Genomic DNA, 15,395 nt, shown 5'->3' on the forward strand with positions numbered 1-15,395 from the left:
GTCTAAATGCTATCATTTTCTCAATTATTATGGCTAGTTTGTCCATAAACACTTGAGCATTTATGTATTTATCAATTTATTGACTCTCATTGGTACCACTGACAATGTACATACTATTACTACAGTGTTATGATTACTATCGTTTTATAATGACACAAAATCAGTGTGAGTTCTCCCACATATTTCTTCTTTCTTTTTGAAATTGTTTGAAACTCTTTAGAACAGTTTTTGTTGCATATAACTTTTAGAATCAGCTTATCAAATTATTCAACAATGTTGTATTTTTGATTTGTATTACATTGAATCTAAGTTTCACTTTGGGAGCGTGAACACCTCAATGAATGATATCGAGCATTTTATCCATGAGTAAACACAGTATGTTTTCAGTTATCTAGGTCATTTAAACATTTCTCATAGCAATATATGTAGAATTCAGCATACAAGTATTTCACATGTTTGTTTTCATGTTTATTCATGTTATATAAAGTAGATGTTAAAAATCTTCCTTTACTTTCCTTTTTGTAGAAATATATGTAAATACTGAACTTGTATCCTGTGATACTGCTAAACTGTTTTAATAATTCTAATTTTTTTGTATATTATATGGTATTTTCTTCATAGATAATCATTCTGGCTCTGAAAGAAGATAAATTTGGTTTTTGTGTTGCAATTTATGTAACTTTTATTTCTTTTACTATTTAACTCTAACCCTAAAGATAGTGTCAGGAGAAGTTCTGGGAGCATATATCCCTACCTTTCTGTCTATTTCTAATCCTTGGGACAAAGCACTCAGTATTCACCGATAAGAGTGATCATAGTTATAGATTTGTTGAGGTTGAGAAAGTTCCTTCTATTTGTAACTTGCTAAGTGTTCTTTATTTCTTATGTCATATTTATTAACTTTTATTATGTGTGTATTGAATGTATGCAGTGAATTGTATTCACTGATTTTTAAATGTTAATCAACCAGTCTTCTTTTCCTAGGATATCCCTTACTTGGTCATAATGAATGTATTATCAAAGCCTGAGATAGTCCTGGGGTTCTGCTTATGTAGCTCTCTTCTCCCAGAGAGCATTCTTCACATTATCTATTTTCTATTTTATATGTTTTGCTCCATTTTACTATCCTTTGTGATGGCAGGCCAGTTTTAATCAGTTGCTTTTTCCTGACCAAAGTGGATTTTTTTTTTTAGTTCTATTTCCAAACCAATCAAACTTCTTATTGAAATTATGTAGTTTATTTAAATATTAAACAAAATAATGACATATATGTACATAATGGATTCAGAATTTGTGTAACATACTTTAAGTTGAAAGTTTCCCAAGACTTGATAAAAGTGATTTGCTAAAATTATGTTGCAATTAAGAACAATTGGGCAATTATAAAATCTCAGATAATTTTATAGAATTAGAAGTGTTGCCATGCTTAGTGTTTTGAAAGAATCTTCAAATTCTTCCCTCACTTAGAATCAATCAATTTTGGACTTCATAAATAACTTTGTAAGTAACTCAGTGTGTGTTATCTTTACAAGAATGGTGGCATTAACCCCGAGCAGCAACAAATCTGTTCTCAGAGTTATGTCCATACTCCTACATTGAGAGATTGCAGTTTGATGAATAATTATGCATTTCAATATTTTTATACAAACATTTAAAATATATATGTATCATTATTTTTATTAATTATTTTACATAGTAACTGTTTTGCTTTAACATTTTCTGATGTTGATGCTCTCTATAAGGAAATTATTATTATTTTTATTTTATTATTATTATTATTTGAGACATAGTCTCGCTGTTGCCCAGGCTGGAGTGCAGTGGTGCTTGGCTCACGGCAAGCTCCATCTCCCTGGTTCACGCCATTCTCCTGCCTCAGCCTCCCGAGTAGCTGGGACTACAGGCTCCCACCACAACACCCAGCTAATTTTTTGTGTTTTCAGTAAAGATGGGGTTTCACTGTGTTAGCCAGGATGGTCTCGATCTCCTGACTTCATGATCTGCCCACCTCAGCCTCCCAAAGTGTTAGGATTACAGGCGTGAGCCACCGTGTCTGGCCAGGAAATTTTTATTATAATTAGATTGCACACCCAGAAAAAGAAAGAATAAACTTATAATCCATTTTGTTAGTAAGGTTCTAAGCAGTATTAGAAATATGATTGTAATTATAAGTGCAAAAGACAGCATAACAGTTCATCACAAGACAAATCCTGTATACTCTATAAAGATGAAAGATAGAAAAGTTCACAGGCATTATAGACAAGTAGCCTAAGATAGAGAAAACATGTTAAAACTGAATTATTACAAAAAGTGAAAAATAAATGTTATATTTGTTAGATTTTGTTATATAATTGAGTGGGCCAATTGTGACATTTCACAAGAATAGAATACAGTTTTTCATTTACTTTTTAATCAATAGAATTTCTTACGTTATCTCAACGTCATTACTTTCAAGTAGAGGTAAATTACTTTGACTTTGTAGTTCTGGTTCATGGAACAAAGTGTTGATTCCTAACAGCAAAGGCACAGCTTTAATTTTAAAGCTTCTAACTCATGTTACTCTCAGATAATAATATTAATGATATATAAGGAATTGATGGAGGATTTATAGGCAACTGAAACAAAATAATGTATCGAAAAGAGTCAAGATTCATTTTAAATAATTCACTTCAATTTAGAATTTGTATGATAACTATGTAATAAATGAGAGCACTTATTGTAAACTGACAGAAGTTGAATAAATATATGGGGTAAATCTTGTGTGATGTGTTTCTAAATGCTTTGTAATTTTTGAAATATTTCTACACATATGTTATGCTCCTTCCTATGAAATAAGTGACCTTAAATACATAGAGTTGGTTAAATTTTCTATCACATAAAATTCACAGAATTCTTTATTTTAAAACTTTTTATGTGGATACCGTAAAGAGATATTTGAGAAGTAATTTATTATATATGATATACATCTTTCATATAAATTATAGTGAGTTATTTTGAATACAATATTTGATTTTTTTACTGATATTTAAATAATATAGAAAGAAAAAAGAAAAAGAAGCATATTAGTGGCAACAGCATGTACCAGGCATTGTAAGAGTTTTACATATAAATTATTGTTTAAGTAGATGTAATAATATTATAAATTAGTTTATAATATGTATTAATTGATTTAGCTCACTTTTTCTACCTAAAACTTAAATATGACTTTCATATACAAGATTTTACAATGGAAAACCTACTCTCATTTCAAATCAAACAAGTACACTTAAGTGGAAATTTGTTTTCATTTGAGCACCTATTTGCAAAACTTATTGTTATATATTTATTAAAGAAAATAATGGAAACTTATTTGTTAACAAGCAGAACTTAACCAAGCACGTTAACATGTTCCAGCATCAATCCACAGTAAGTATTCAAAAAAATGAGCATAATTTGAGTTATACATTTTCCTGTAAGGAAATCTTTTCATAGAACACTCAATCAGACAGACCAAAAATACAATTTATAAGCCATCTTTATTCTCTTGGGCATTTATGAAACTTCGATAGCAATAACTGTGATTATTTAAGTTCATATTCCCTGTAAATTATTATTATAATTGTTATTATAATAAGGCTTTTCATTTTGAGTGAGTTTTCATAATGAAAGCAATAAAAGCATATTTTTAGGAAAATAATCTACAATGTTACACTAACCTATTCATATATTTGACAAATATTTTTATACTAATTTTGGAATGTGAATAATCAAATTAGAAATCTACCAAATTCCCTAGTAGGCATATACTAATAGACATGATTTAGATTGTTTAGGTGGCACATATTTAAATAATAATGGCTTTGGTCTAGAAGTAAATTAAACAATTAAGTCATGATATTTAAGAAAAAAATAGTATTTGTTTTTTCCATTCAATTTCGATAAGTGGGAAATCTGGAAGAATGACATATTTTGTTGTCCTGTGTTCTCTAGAGCCCATCATAGTGTTACGCACACATCGGTCTTTGCAAAAGTAATCACTGGATAAAAATTATTGTTTCTCAAGTTATAAAAGATCTTCTAGATATTGTGGCATACCGCTTCCACTTGCACTGGAATAGCACTTTCTCTGTATCACTATCTCTAGAGGGGGCACTCTGATGACATGAGTCCTTATTGTATTAACGTTGCATAAAGCACAGATGATTTTTATATAGCATAGTTTGTGCGGGAAATTGCATGCATGTATTTTGGCTTTGTTTCTATTTCAGTGTTCAGAAATTATTAAAATGTACATTCTGCTTTTTCCCAGGCTCAGTATTATAAAGTCGACATAGTTACCATTAATTGTTTCTCAAAAACACAACTTGGCAAGTCAAATAACTCTTATTATAGGCTTACAGATTAAATAATTAAGGTACATCAATAAATTGCAAATAACTTTTTGAAGTTCTGCTCCTGAAGAGTGCTGAGAATATGATTTATATTTAAGTTTGTATGATTTCAATGTATTTTATTTCCTCTGCTGTCAAAAGAGTATGAAAATTGTTTTCTAGTAACAAAGCATAACAATAAAAGTTATAATACCAATAATAGAAATAGTGTTTGAAGACCTTAGAGAATTACCCAGTTTTAGCCTTAGCAAAATGTTTGTAAATCCCATGAACAGGTTTACATTTTATAGGTAGAGTGACTGACATTCAAAGGATAAAATACTAACCCAAGGACACAAGAAATGATATATAGAGACCCATGGGTACTTTTCAGTTCACAAATATAGAAATATCTCATATCATAAAAAGACCAGAATGCTGCAAGAAGGCAGCAAGTGGCTATAAAGTGATAGTGAGTTTTCACCCCTAATTATCTGAAATCACAGCCACATTTTTATACATCATCCTACTTTTAGTAACAGACAGCAGTTATTGAATTTGCACCAGAAATTACTTTAAATTTACTCTAACCTTTTGGTTTTCATAACTCATGGTTGCCCCTGACAGGGCAGGCAGTGTCATGAGTCACATGTTCAATAAGGTAAGATTACAGGACGTAGAATGGTAGTAGGTATACAGACAAAACTGATATTAGCCTGATCCTAAATGTTATGCTTTTAATCATTGTTACAGAATAGTGATTGTACATTAGGGATGTAAAGTAATATTGAGTCATAATGGAAAGAGTCTATTTTGAAGTAGAAGGATTCAGTTTCCTGTGCCCAAGTGTGGAATGCCTGAGAACACATTCCAGTTCCAGGGGAAAGCTGCAACAAGAGAGGTAGGACAGTGAGAGGTGACAGCTGATAGCAGTCAGAGCGATTATGTATACGCTTTTTCATCCTTCCTTTAATTCACTAACTTGTGAATAACTTTTATTTTATCTTTATAAAAATTTCCTTCTTTTCTGTACCTCTTCCGTCTTCTATTGTTGAGCTAAACAAATACTCCTGGTACAAAACTGATCAAGAATGATCAGGAACAATGCAGTAGAGTGTGTTTACTATGATTCTGTTTAGGCAGTTGACACTTACTGTGTCCTGAGTGGCAGTGTCGAGTATTGGTTCCAAAGTTTCACAAGCAAAATAAATAAATAAATAAATAAAAATTTTGAAATATTGCCTCTTTCTTATATTTTCTAGGGGAAAATGTGTAGACTGTAATTACCTGTTTCTTTAAGTAAAAAATCAGGGACACTTTTTTTCATTCTGTGCAAAATTTAACTTTTTACTGAAGAATTTATTTTCTCTAGTTATTTTAATACATTGCTACTTAGATTTTCTATTTATGTTAGAGCTACATAAGATACTTTTTAAACCATCTCTTTTCTTACTATCGTAAATAACTTCTCTATAAGTATTTATTCCCTTTTTCCTAATATTGTTATATCTTTTTTACTAGTCTTATTATTAATGTATTAGTATGTTGTTATGATTTAAATTTGAATTGTTTCAGAGAATGGCAGATACTTTAGCAGAGAGAAAGCCAGACAGAGAGATTTAATTGTTCATTATGTATTCTGAATCTCTAGCTTTGACTTGTAAAATAAACCAGATATTTATGTTTTTGTTACATCTCGGAATTAATAAACCCACTGAAAAAATGAAAATACTTGATTTAAGATGGATTTGCAAGTATTGAATATATTTTGATATCTCCCAGAGTTACATGTCAATTTCATGTGTGAATCTCATGCTAAATTTTGATTTCAATTATTCTTTATTTTCCTCAAGTGTGACTCAACATCACACACTACATATATCCTGCCATAAGAAAATGATCCTTTGTGTAAATAAATTTATTTTTTGTTTTCTTTGAGTTTAGTTAGATTTGAACATTAGACTTTTTTAAAGATTATGTGATTATTTTTTACCAGCTACTGTTTTTCTTAGATTAATGATGAAACCAATTGTTCATCCTGTAGACTCTGACAGCATACAATGAATTCTGACAACTTTTTCCCACTCAAGTTCCTGATAACGTGTAATTTCCTTGATATGACAAAATATCATTTTGGCATTCATGTCATGCCATGGTGTTCATTTGTCATTTTCCTGTAAGTTAACGAGTTCTAGCAAAGAGCACCTTCATAAAGTTGTCGTTTGCCAAAAGTCCTGTTGCAGCATATGGAACCAGGGACAAGCTGCAGTATTAAAGAGATTTGTTTTAAACCGAGCCTCTAAAGTGTGCATGGAAATACTAAATACATTCCTGTGTATTTTGCAGATAATCCTGATTTGCTGAGCCATGTCACAGTGGGTATTAGAGTTCTGGATGTCAATGACAATCCACCCGAACTTGCCAGGGAATATGATATTGTTGTCTGTGAAAATTCTAAGCCTGGCCAGGTAAGTTGATTGTTTCCTTCCTCCTCATTTGAATGGAATAAATGCAAGCAGATTTATTTTTATTATTCTTAGGTATAATCCCCCAAAGCCCACAGTGTAATTTTGTACTCAGTGAAAATAATTTCTTAAAGCTTTATTTTAAGTACCAAATCATTTTTGGAGAATCATAGCAATTGAATTTTCTTTGGATCTGAAATGTAACTTAAAAAATGAATTCATTCGTGAATGCTGCACAAATTATACCAATAAAATGATATTGAATGCTTTATGTCCAACCCTACTTTAAATGAGGAGGAAATAGCAAATGTGTTTCTCTTAATGAGGCTGATGGACTTGATTGTGTCAGAGGGATAGCTCTGTCTATTTTGGAGGATCTGCAGGCGTGACACAGGAATGATGATTGAGTGAGATGCTGATACTAAACGATGATTCAATGTTAAAAACATGAACAGTATATATGTATTAATAAGGTGGTGAGAGTGAAGATGGATCTGAAACGTGAGGCAAGAGGCTGGTTGTCGTGTGGCATCTAGTTAAAGAAGCAAGGCAATTTGGAAGGCTGGTTGCCTATAGCAAATAGAGCAAGTAGGAGGCGGAAAGGGGTTTTGTATTTGTTTTTCTGCTGTATAAGCAATTACACAAAATCCGCAACTTAAAACAAAAAGTATTTATTATCTCACAGTTTCGATAGGTCAGAAATTTGTGCATGGCTTAGCTGGGTATTTGCAGAGGTCTCTCAAGACTATAATCAAGGTGTCTGCTAGGGCTGTTTTCTCGCCCGAGGCTTGGGGATCTCTTCCAAGTTCATAGGGCGGTTGGGAGCATTCAGTTTCTCTCTGATATAGACCTGAAAAAGTCAAGACTTTCCTTTATTCCTCAAGGCTGCCCGTATCTCTGAGATACCACCAGCAGTTGCTTGCCATTTGGACCTCCCCAATATGTCCAGTTATTTCATCAAGCAAATAAGAGGAGCAAGCCTGCAGGCAAAACAGCCTCGTATAATGTAATGTAATCAAGTGAGTGACACATCAACACATTTGCCATATTCTGTTTGTCAGAACCAAGACACAGGTCATACCCACACTGAAGGGGGAGGGATTACAGGAAGGTGTGCATTCAAAGGGTCTAGGTCAAAATATACCCTTTCTGAGTCAAAAGTACTCTATTATTATCTGTAGTGAACAAGAATGAGTGTCTCTTCCCAAATGATGCCAAGTCATTTTGAAACTTGTGCTGAAATTATACTCCTGAGAAGCATCCTCTTTTGTATTTGTGTATGAAGGACAATCAGTGAGGCTTGCTAGAGTAATCATTACCTATTTATTTTTAATACTGTCAGGGAAAAATACATGTATATCTGAATGGCTGACTTTGTAACATAAAGCTTTTTTCATGTTCACTGTTGTTAAAATAAAACAAAAACTCTAGACATAATACATTTAAAAGGGTTTATTTAGGCAAAGAATGAGTAACAAATTGGGCTGCACTCAGAATCAGAAGAAGTTTAAAGAGCTCCATCCAGCATCGTGAACGACAAGCTTTCAAAGGCTGAACACAGAAGCCAAGTAGAGAAATTACCTGATTGGCTACAGCTAGGTATTTGCTTTGTTTGGGCTTAAAGTGACCAGTTGGCTGTCTTATAATTGCCTGAAACCCAGCTACTTGTTACTAAAATTATATTCCTAAATGAGGTTTATTTTAGTTGACATAATGTGTAAGAGTTCTCTAGAGAGGCAGAACTAATAGGATAGATGCATATATGAAAGGGAGTTTATTAAGGAGTATTGACTCACACCATCACAAGGTGAAGTCCCACAGTAGGCCATGTGCAAGCTGAGGAGCAAGGAAGCCAGTCTCATTCCCTAAACCTCATTATTAGGGAAGCCAACAATGCAACTTTCAGCCTGTAGCCAAAGGAGTGAGATCCCCTGGCAAACCACTGGTGTTAAGTCCAAGAATACAAACGCTGAAGAGCGTGGAGTCCGATGTTCGAGGTCAGGAAGCATCCAGCACAGGAAAAAGATGAAGGCGGGAAGACTCAACAAGTCTGCTCTTCCATCTTCTGCCTGTTTTATTCTAGCCTGTCTGGCAGCTGATTAGGTTGTGCCCACCCAGATTGAGGGTGGATCTGCCTCTCCCAGTCCACTGACTCAAATATTAATCTCCTTTGGTAACACCCTCACAGACCCCCGAGGAACAATACTTTGCATCCTTCAGTCCAATCAAGTTGACACTCAACATTAACCATCAAACAAATCTAGGTAGCATTTTGTTACACAAAAACTAAAAATATGGTGATAGCCTCAGGCTGATATGGCCTTCTACTTAATTAACATTTCCCATGAGAAAATTATAAATATGAATAAGGATAAAGTAAAGTTATATTTCAAAGCATTATATGGTTTATATAATTTATTCACTTAAAATATTAAGATTATTGTTTTATATGCTTAAGTATTTTACTATGCAATGATTTTAAAACCAGTAAGTAATTTTATAGTATAAATACATTATTAAATACTTATCAAATTTTCTTTCAATTCTATTAAAAATGGATGCATACATCCTAACATAATGTTCTTGAAATACATTATAAAATCACAATTGATGAAAAAAATGTTAAACATTCTAATGGAAAATTTAAATTTAAGAAAATACAGTATCTCAATTGTTGGTAATAACAGCAACTTAGACATAGTGAAAGAGAAAATAATGGAATTGGAAAATTTAAATTTAAGAAAATACAGTAGCTCAATTGTTGGTAATAACAGCAACTTAGACATGGTGCAAGAGAAAATAAGGGAACTGGAAAGTAGGTCAGAATAAAAAAGCCATGTTGAAGCATGAAAAGATAAAGAAAATATAAATAAGAATATGAGAGACATATGGGACATGCAAGTCTAATATACAAGTTATTCAATTCTCAAAGGCATAAGAGAGAAAGAATGGGACTGAAAAAATATTTAAGATGATTATAGCAGAAAGTTATTCCAAATTGATGGAAATATCAAGTCAAACACTCAATAAACTTAAGAGAAACAAAACCACCAAGCATACTGCCTACAAAGCTAAATTTACCTCAGTGCATTAAAGTAAAACTTTAGCAAATTAAAAGCAGCAAGAGAAAAAAAGATACGATACCACTATCAAAATCACAAGACCTTAAGATGAGGAAAAGCATTCTTTGACTTGACACTGAAAGTATGAGTCATAAAAGGAAACAGTGATAAATTGAATTTCATCAAAATTTAAAAGTTTTTCTCTTAAAATCCGTTAAGATGATAAAAAGACAAACTACAGAGTTTCTTCTTTTAGTCCTATAGTTTGTTTTTATAAAAAGGTTTCAAAACTCAACAATAAAAACAGAAGATAAAATTCAATTTGAAAATGAGCAAATTCAAGAACAGACATTTACTGACAAGGACATAGAGAGAGCCAACCAGCATATACAAAAGTATTCCACATCTTTTTAAAAATGTATTTCTATTTACATTGGGTAAATAGAAATTAAAACTACAATGTGATATCACTACAGGCCTATCATAAAAGCTAAACTTTGTGGTAAATTATGGAGAAATTAGGTCATTTCTGCATCATTGGTGAAAGTGTAAAATGGCACTACTACTCAGGAACATATTTTGACAGTTTCATAAAAAATTAAATTTGCAATTACCATAAAATTCAGAACTATATTCTTGGGCATTTCCCACAGATATATGAAATTTTATGTTTATACAACAAATGTACAAAATTATTTATAGCAGTTTTATTTATAATAAATCCAGACTGGAACCAACACAGACATCCTTCAATAGATGAACGATTAAGCAAACTGTGGTGAATTCATAGCATGAAATATGGTTCAGCAAAGAAAAGGAATGAATAATTAATACATGCAGTAACCTGGATGAATCTCTAGAAAATTGTTCTGAGTGAATAAAAGAGCCAATGTCCAAAGTTTCCATAAAGTATAATTTCATTGAAATAGCATTTTTACCATAACAAAATTATAGAAATAGAGAACAGGTTATTAGTTCCCAGAGGCTGGGTGCAAGGGTAAAGATGAAGAAGAGTGGGTGTGGCCATAACAGGAGATATCCTTATGGTGATGGAAATGCTCATATGTTCTTCTTATCAATGTCAATATGTTGGTTGTGACATTGTTTTGCAAGATGTTACCTGTGGGAGAAAGTAGGTAAAGGTATATAAGATCTCTCAGTATTATTTCTTACGATTACCTATAAATCTTCGATTACCTCAAAATAGAAATTTTAATTAAAAATTTTAAAAAAATACCTTCAAAAGGACAATAATAAATCAGATTTTCATGAGGAAAAATTAAAGCTGGAAAACAATAAAAGGATAACACCCAAGAGCTACTAGAAAATAACTGACAGTCATATATTATTTTCCTACCAAATATATTCCTCAAAAGTAAAGTCAAATAAAGCTCATATTTAGGCAAACAAAAATGTGAACATTATTTAGCATAAGTCAGAAACACCATTAAACCTTTTCTTGAGTAAAAACAAAAATAACTCTATTGGCAAGACACATTAAAGAACAAAGCAGAACTAAATGATTAATAACTAAGCAATCAAATGAAAGGTTTCTAGGATTTAAAATATAGAGAGTATACATAGTCTAAGAAATAATAAAAAAGGAAAGAGATAAGGGAAGTTAAAATATTTTAAATTCCTAACTTTTGAGGAAATTGATAATCTATTAATTTATAATAAAATTTATAAGTTGCAAATGTGTTTTGTAATTTATAAATTAGCCAATCAAATTAGTAAAAGAACATGTAACTAACAAGCTGATAGAAATTGGAATTTTAAAAAATACTTAAACCCAAAGGAGGCAAAGTTTAAAGCTCTAATTCCTGATTTTAATTATGTTTATAAAATATTCATTAACATTAGAATAACTCAATTACTTGAAAAATTACTGTGTATGGTTTTCTATATGCTACAGTACAAAGATTTTTTTTAAGTATTTCACACAGAATGTATGTTCAAGGATTCTAGAATGACACATTTCCAAGCTAAATGTAAATTCTAACAAAATATGAAGATTATAACTAATTTAATAGTGCCAAAATAATCCTGAAATTTGCATGAAGTTTGTAAAACTCAAAGTTAGAATGACGGTTTTTCATATTTGCTGTAGAAATATAGTTTCCTCTCATTACACAAACAAGGATAATAAAGATTTTATTACTTAATATTTGAATGGGTAATATTAGTGGAACTTCATAAAACAAAACATGAGACAAAAATTTATATAGAACAAGTGGAAAATACCATGAACAAATGTAAAATATATAAAGTGTGTTTCAGTGTTTATATTAAAATAAAACCACTTAAATACTCAAATTAAATGGTGCCTGTTATCAGAATAGACTTAAAAGTTAATTAGGTGTTGCTTATAAGAGATGTATTATAAATATAAGAGAGAAAAAAGTTGAAAGAAAAAATACAGGAAATTATACACACATTTCTAATGGAAACTTTGTCAATATCCCTATGCAATTATACACACATATAGAAATTATCAAAGGGAAAACATCACATGTAAAAAGGCAAACTTCATTATGATAAACATAGTCTGTACACTGGGTAGAAATAGCAATTTTAAATGTATATATACTTGTCAATCCTGCCTCTAAATAAGCAAATCAAACTATTTTTGAATTGAGAGATTTTATACACTTTTCCAAGTAACTGAAAGAATATTCACATAAAATTTGAGTAATATTAAAAATTAAACATTATGGTTATGAAAATTTACTGATAGACAAATATGCCAACTTCAGATGATGCATTCTTTCAAAATTTGCACAAAATACTGACCAAAAGTATGCTGTCTGCTGGGCCACAACACAAGATTTAATAATGTACAAAATCGGCCTCATTTTTCTTTATTACAATGAGTATAGCTAGATGATAATTAAAAGCTATTTCTTAAAAAATCATATTGCAAATAAAGGAATGTACTTCTAAGTAACCTAAGTAACCTAAGACCTGCCAAGATGGCCAAATAGGAACAGATCAGTTCTGCAGCTCCTAGCATGACTGATGCAGAAGATGGGTGGTTTCTGCATTTCCAACTGAGGTACCTGGTTTGTCTCATTGGGACTAGTTGGACAGCCCATGGAGTGTGAGCCAAAGCAGGATGGGGTATTGTCTCACCCAGGAAGTGCAAGGGGTTGGGGGTTTTCCCTTTTCTAGCCAAGGGAAGCCGTGACAGACTGTACCAGGAAAATCAGGATGTCCCCGCCTTAATACTGCACTTTTCCAATGCTCTTAGCAAACGGCACACCAGAAGATTATATCCTGCACCTGGCTTAGTGGGTCCCATGCCCACAGAGCCTTACTCACAGCGCAGCAGTCTGGCAGCCTGATGGGGGGGTGTCTGCTATTGATGAGGCTTCAGTAGGTAAACAAAACGGCCTGGAAGCTGGAACTGAGTGGAGCCCACTGCAGCTCAACAAAGTCTACCTGCCTCTGTAGATTCCACCTCTGGGGGCAGGGCATAGCTGAACAAAAGGCAGCAGAAACTACTGCAGACTTAAATGTCCCTGTCCGATAGCTCTGAAGGGAGCAACGATTCTCCCTGCACAATGTCTGAACTCTGAGAACAGACAGACTGCCTCCTCAAGTGAGTCCTGGACCCCTGTGTCGCCTAACTGGGAGACATCTCCCAGTAGGGGCTGACTGACACCTCATACAGCTGGGTGCCCCTCTGACACGAAGTTTCCAGAGGAAGGATCAGGCAGCAATATTTACTGTTCTGCAATATTTGCTGTTCTACAGCCTCTGCTGGTGAAACCCAGGCAAACAGGGTCTAGAGTAGACCTCCAGCAAGCTCCAACAGACCTGCAGCTGAGGGACCTGACTGTTAGAAGGAAAACTAACAAACAGAAAGGAGTAGCATCAACATCAACAAAAAGGATATCCACACCAAAACCCCATCTGTAGGTTACCATCATCAAAGAGCAAAGGTAGATAAAAATCACAAAGATCGGGAGAAACCAGAGCAGAAAAACTGAAAATTCTAAAAACCAGAGTATCTCTTCTCCTCCAAAGGATCACAGCTCCTTGCCAGCAATGGTGCAAAGCTGGACGGAGAATGAATTTCATGAATTGACAGAAGTAGGCTTCAGAAGGTCGGTAATAACAAACTTCTCTGAGCCAAAGGAGGATGTTCAAACCCATCACAAGGAAGCTAAAACCTTGAAAAAAGATTAGACAAATGACTAACTAGAATAAACAGTGTAGAGAAGACCTTAAATGACCTGATGGAGCTGAAAACCATGGCATGAAAACCATGTGATACACACACAAGCTTCAGTAGCCGATTTGATCAAGTGGAAGAAAGGCTATCAGTGATTGAAGATCAAATGAATGAAATGAAGTGAGAAGAGAAGTTTAGAGAAAAAAATGTAAAAAGAAATGAACAAAGCCTCCAAGAAATACGGGACTATGTGAAAAGACCAAATCTACATTTGATTGGTATACCTGAAAGTGAGAGGGAGAATGGAACTAAGTGGAAAACACACTTCAGGATATTATCCAGGAGAACTTCCCCAACCTAGCAAGGCAGGCCAACATTCAAATTCAGGAAATACAGAGAACACCACAAAGATACTCTTTGAGAAGAGCAACCCCAAGACACATAATTGTCAGTTTCACCAAGGTTGAAATGAAGGAAAAAATGTTAAGGGCAACCAGGGAAAAAGGTAAGGTTACCCACAAAGGGAAGCCCTTTAGATTAACAGTGGATCTCTCGGCAGAAACTCTACAAGCCACAAGAGAGTGGGACCAATATTCAACATTGTTAAAGGAAAAAATTTTCAATCCAGAATTTCATATCCAGCCAAACTAAGTTTCATAAGTGAAGGAGAAATAAAATCCTTTACAGACAAGCAAATGCTGAGAGATTTTGTGACCACAAGAGAGTGGGACCAATATTCAACATTCTTAAAGAAAAAAATTTTCAATCCAGAATTTCATATCCAGCCAAACTAAGTTTCATAAGTGAAGGAGAAAAAAAATCCTTTACAGACAAGCAAATGCTGAGAGATTTTGTCACCACCAGGCCTGCCCTACAAGAGCTCCTAAAGGAAGCACTAAACATGAAAAGGAAAAACTGGTACCAGCCACTGCAAAAACATGCCAAAATGTAAAGATCATCGATGCTAGGAAGAAACTGCATCAACTAACAAGCAAAATAACCAGCTAACATCATAATGACAGGGTCAAGTTCACACATAACAATATTAACCTTAAATGTAAATGGGCTAAATTCTCCAATTAAAAGACACAAACTGGTAAATTGGATAAAGAGTCAAGACCCATCAGGGTGCTGTATTCAGGAGACCCATCTCACATGCAGAGACACACATAGGCTCAAAATAAAGGGATGAAGGAAGATCTACCAAGCAAATGGAAAACAAACAAACAAAAAAGCAGGGGTTGCAATCCTGGTCTCTAATAAAACAGACTTTAAACCAACAAAGACCAAAAGAGACAAAGAAGGCCATTACATAATGGTAAAGGGATCAATTCAACAGGAAGAG

The 15,395-nt window shown here is 33.2% G+C and overlaps 1 protein-coding gene across 3 annotated transcripts in view; it reads left to right on the top strand.

Annotated features, from left to right (window-relative positions):
- Positions 1–15,395, top strand: part of CDH18 (cadherin 18, type 2) — a 363,385-nt gene that overhangs the window by 298,680 nt on the left and 49,310 nt on the right. For all 3 annotated transcript variants that reach the window (XM_011947447.1, XM_011947449.1, XM_011947448.1), the window contains exon 8: positions 6,693–6,814. In XM_011947447.1, coding sequence (XP_011802837.1) covers positions 6,693–6,814 — 122 coding nt within the window. The remainder of the gene's footprint in view (positions 1–6,692; positions 6,815–15,395) is intronic.

Source organism: Colobus angolensis, unplaced genomic scaffold (assembly GCF_000951035.1).
Source record: "Colobus angolensis palliatus isolate OR3802 unplaced genomic scaffold, Cang.pa_1.0 Scaffold266, whole genome shotgun sequence".
NCBI classification, from domain to species: Eukaryota; Metazoa; Chordata; class Mammalia; order Primates; family Cercopithecidae; genus Colobus; species Colobus angolensis.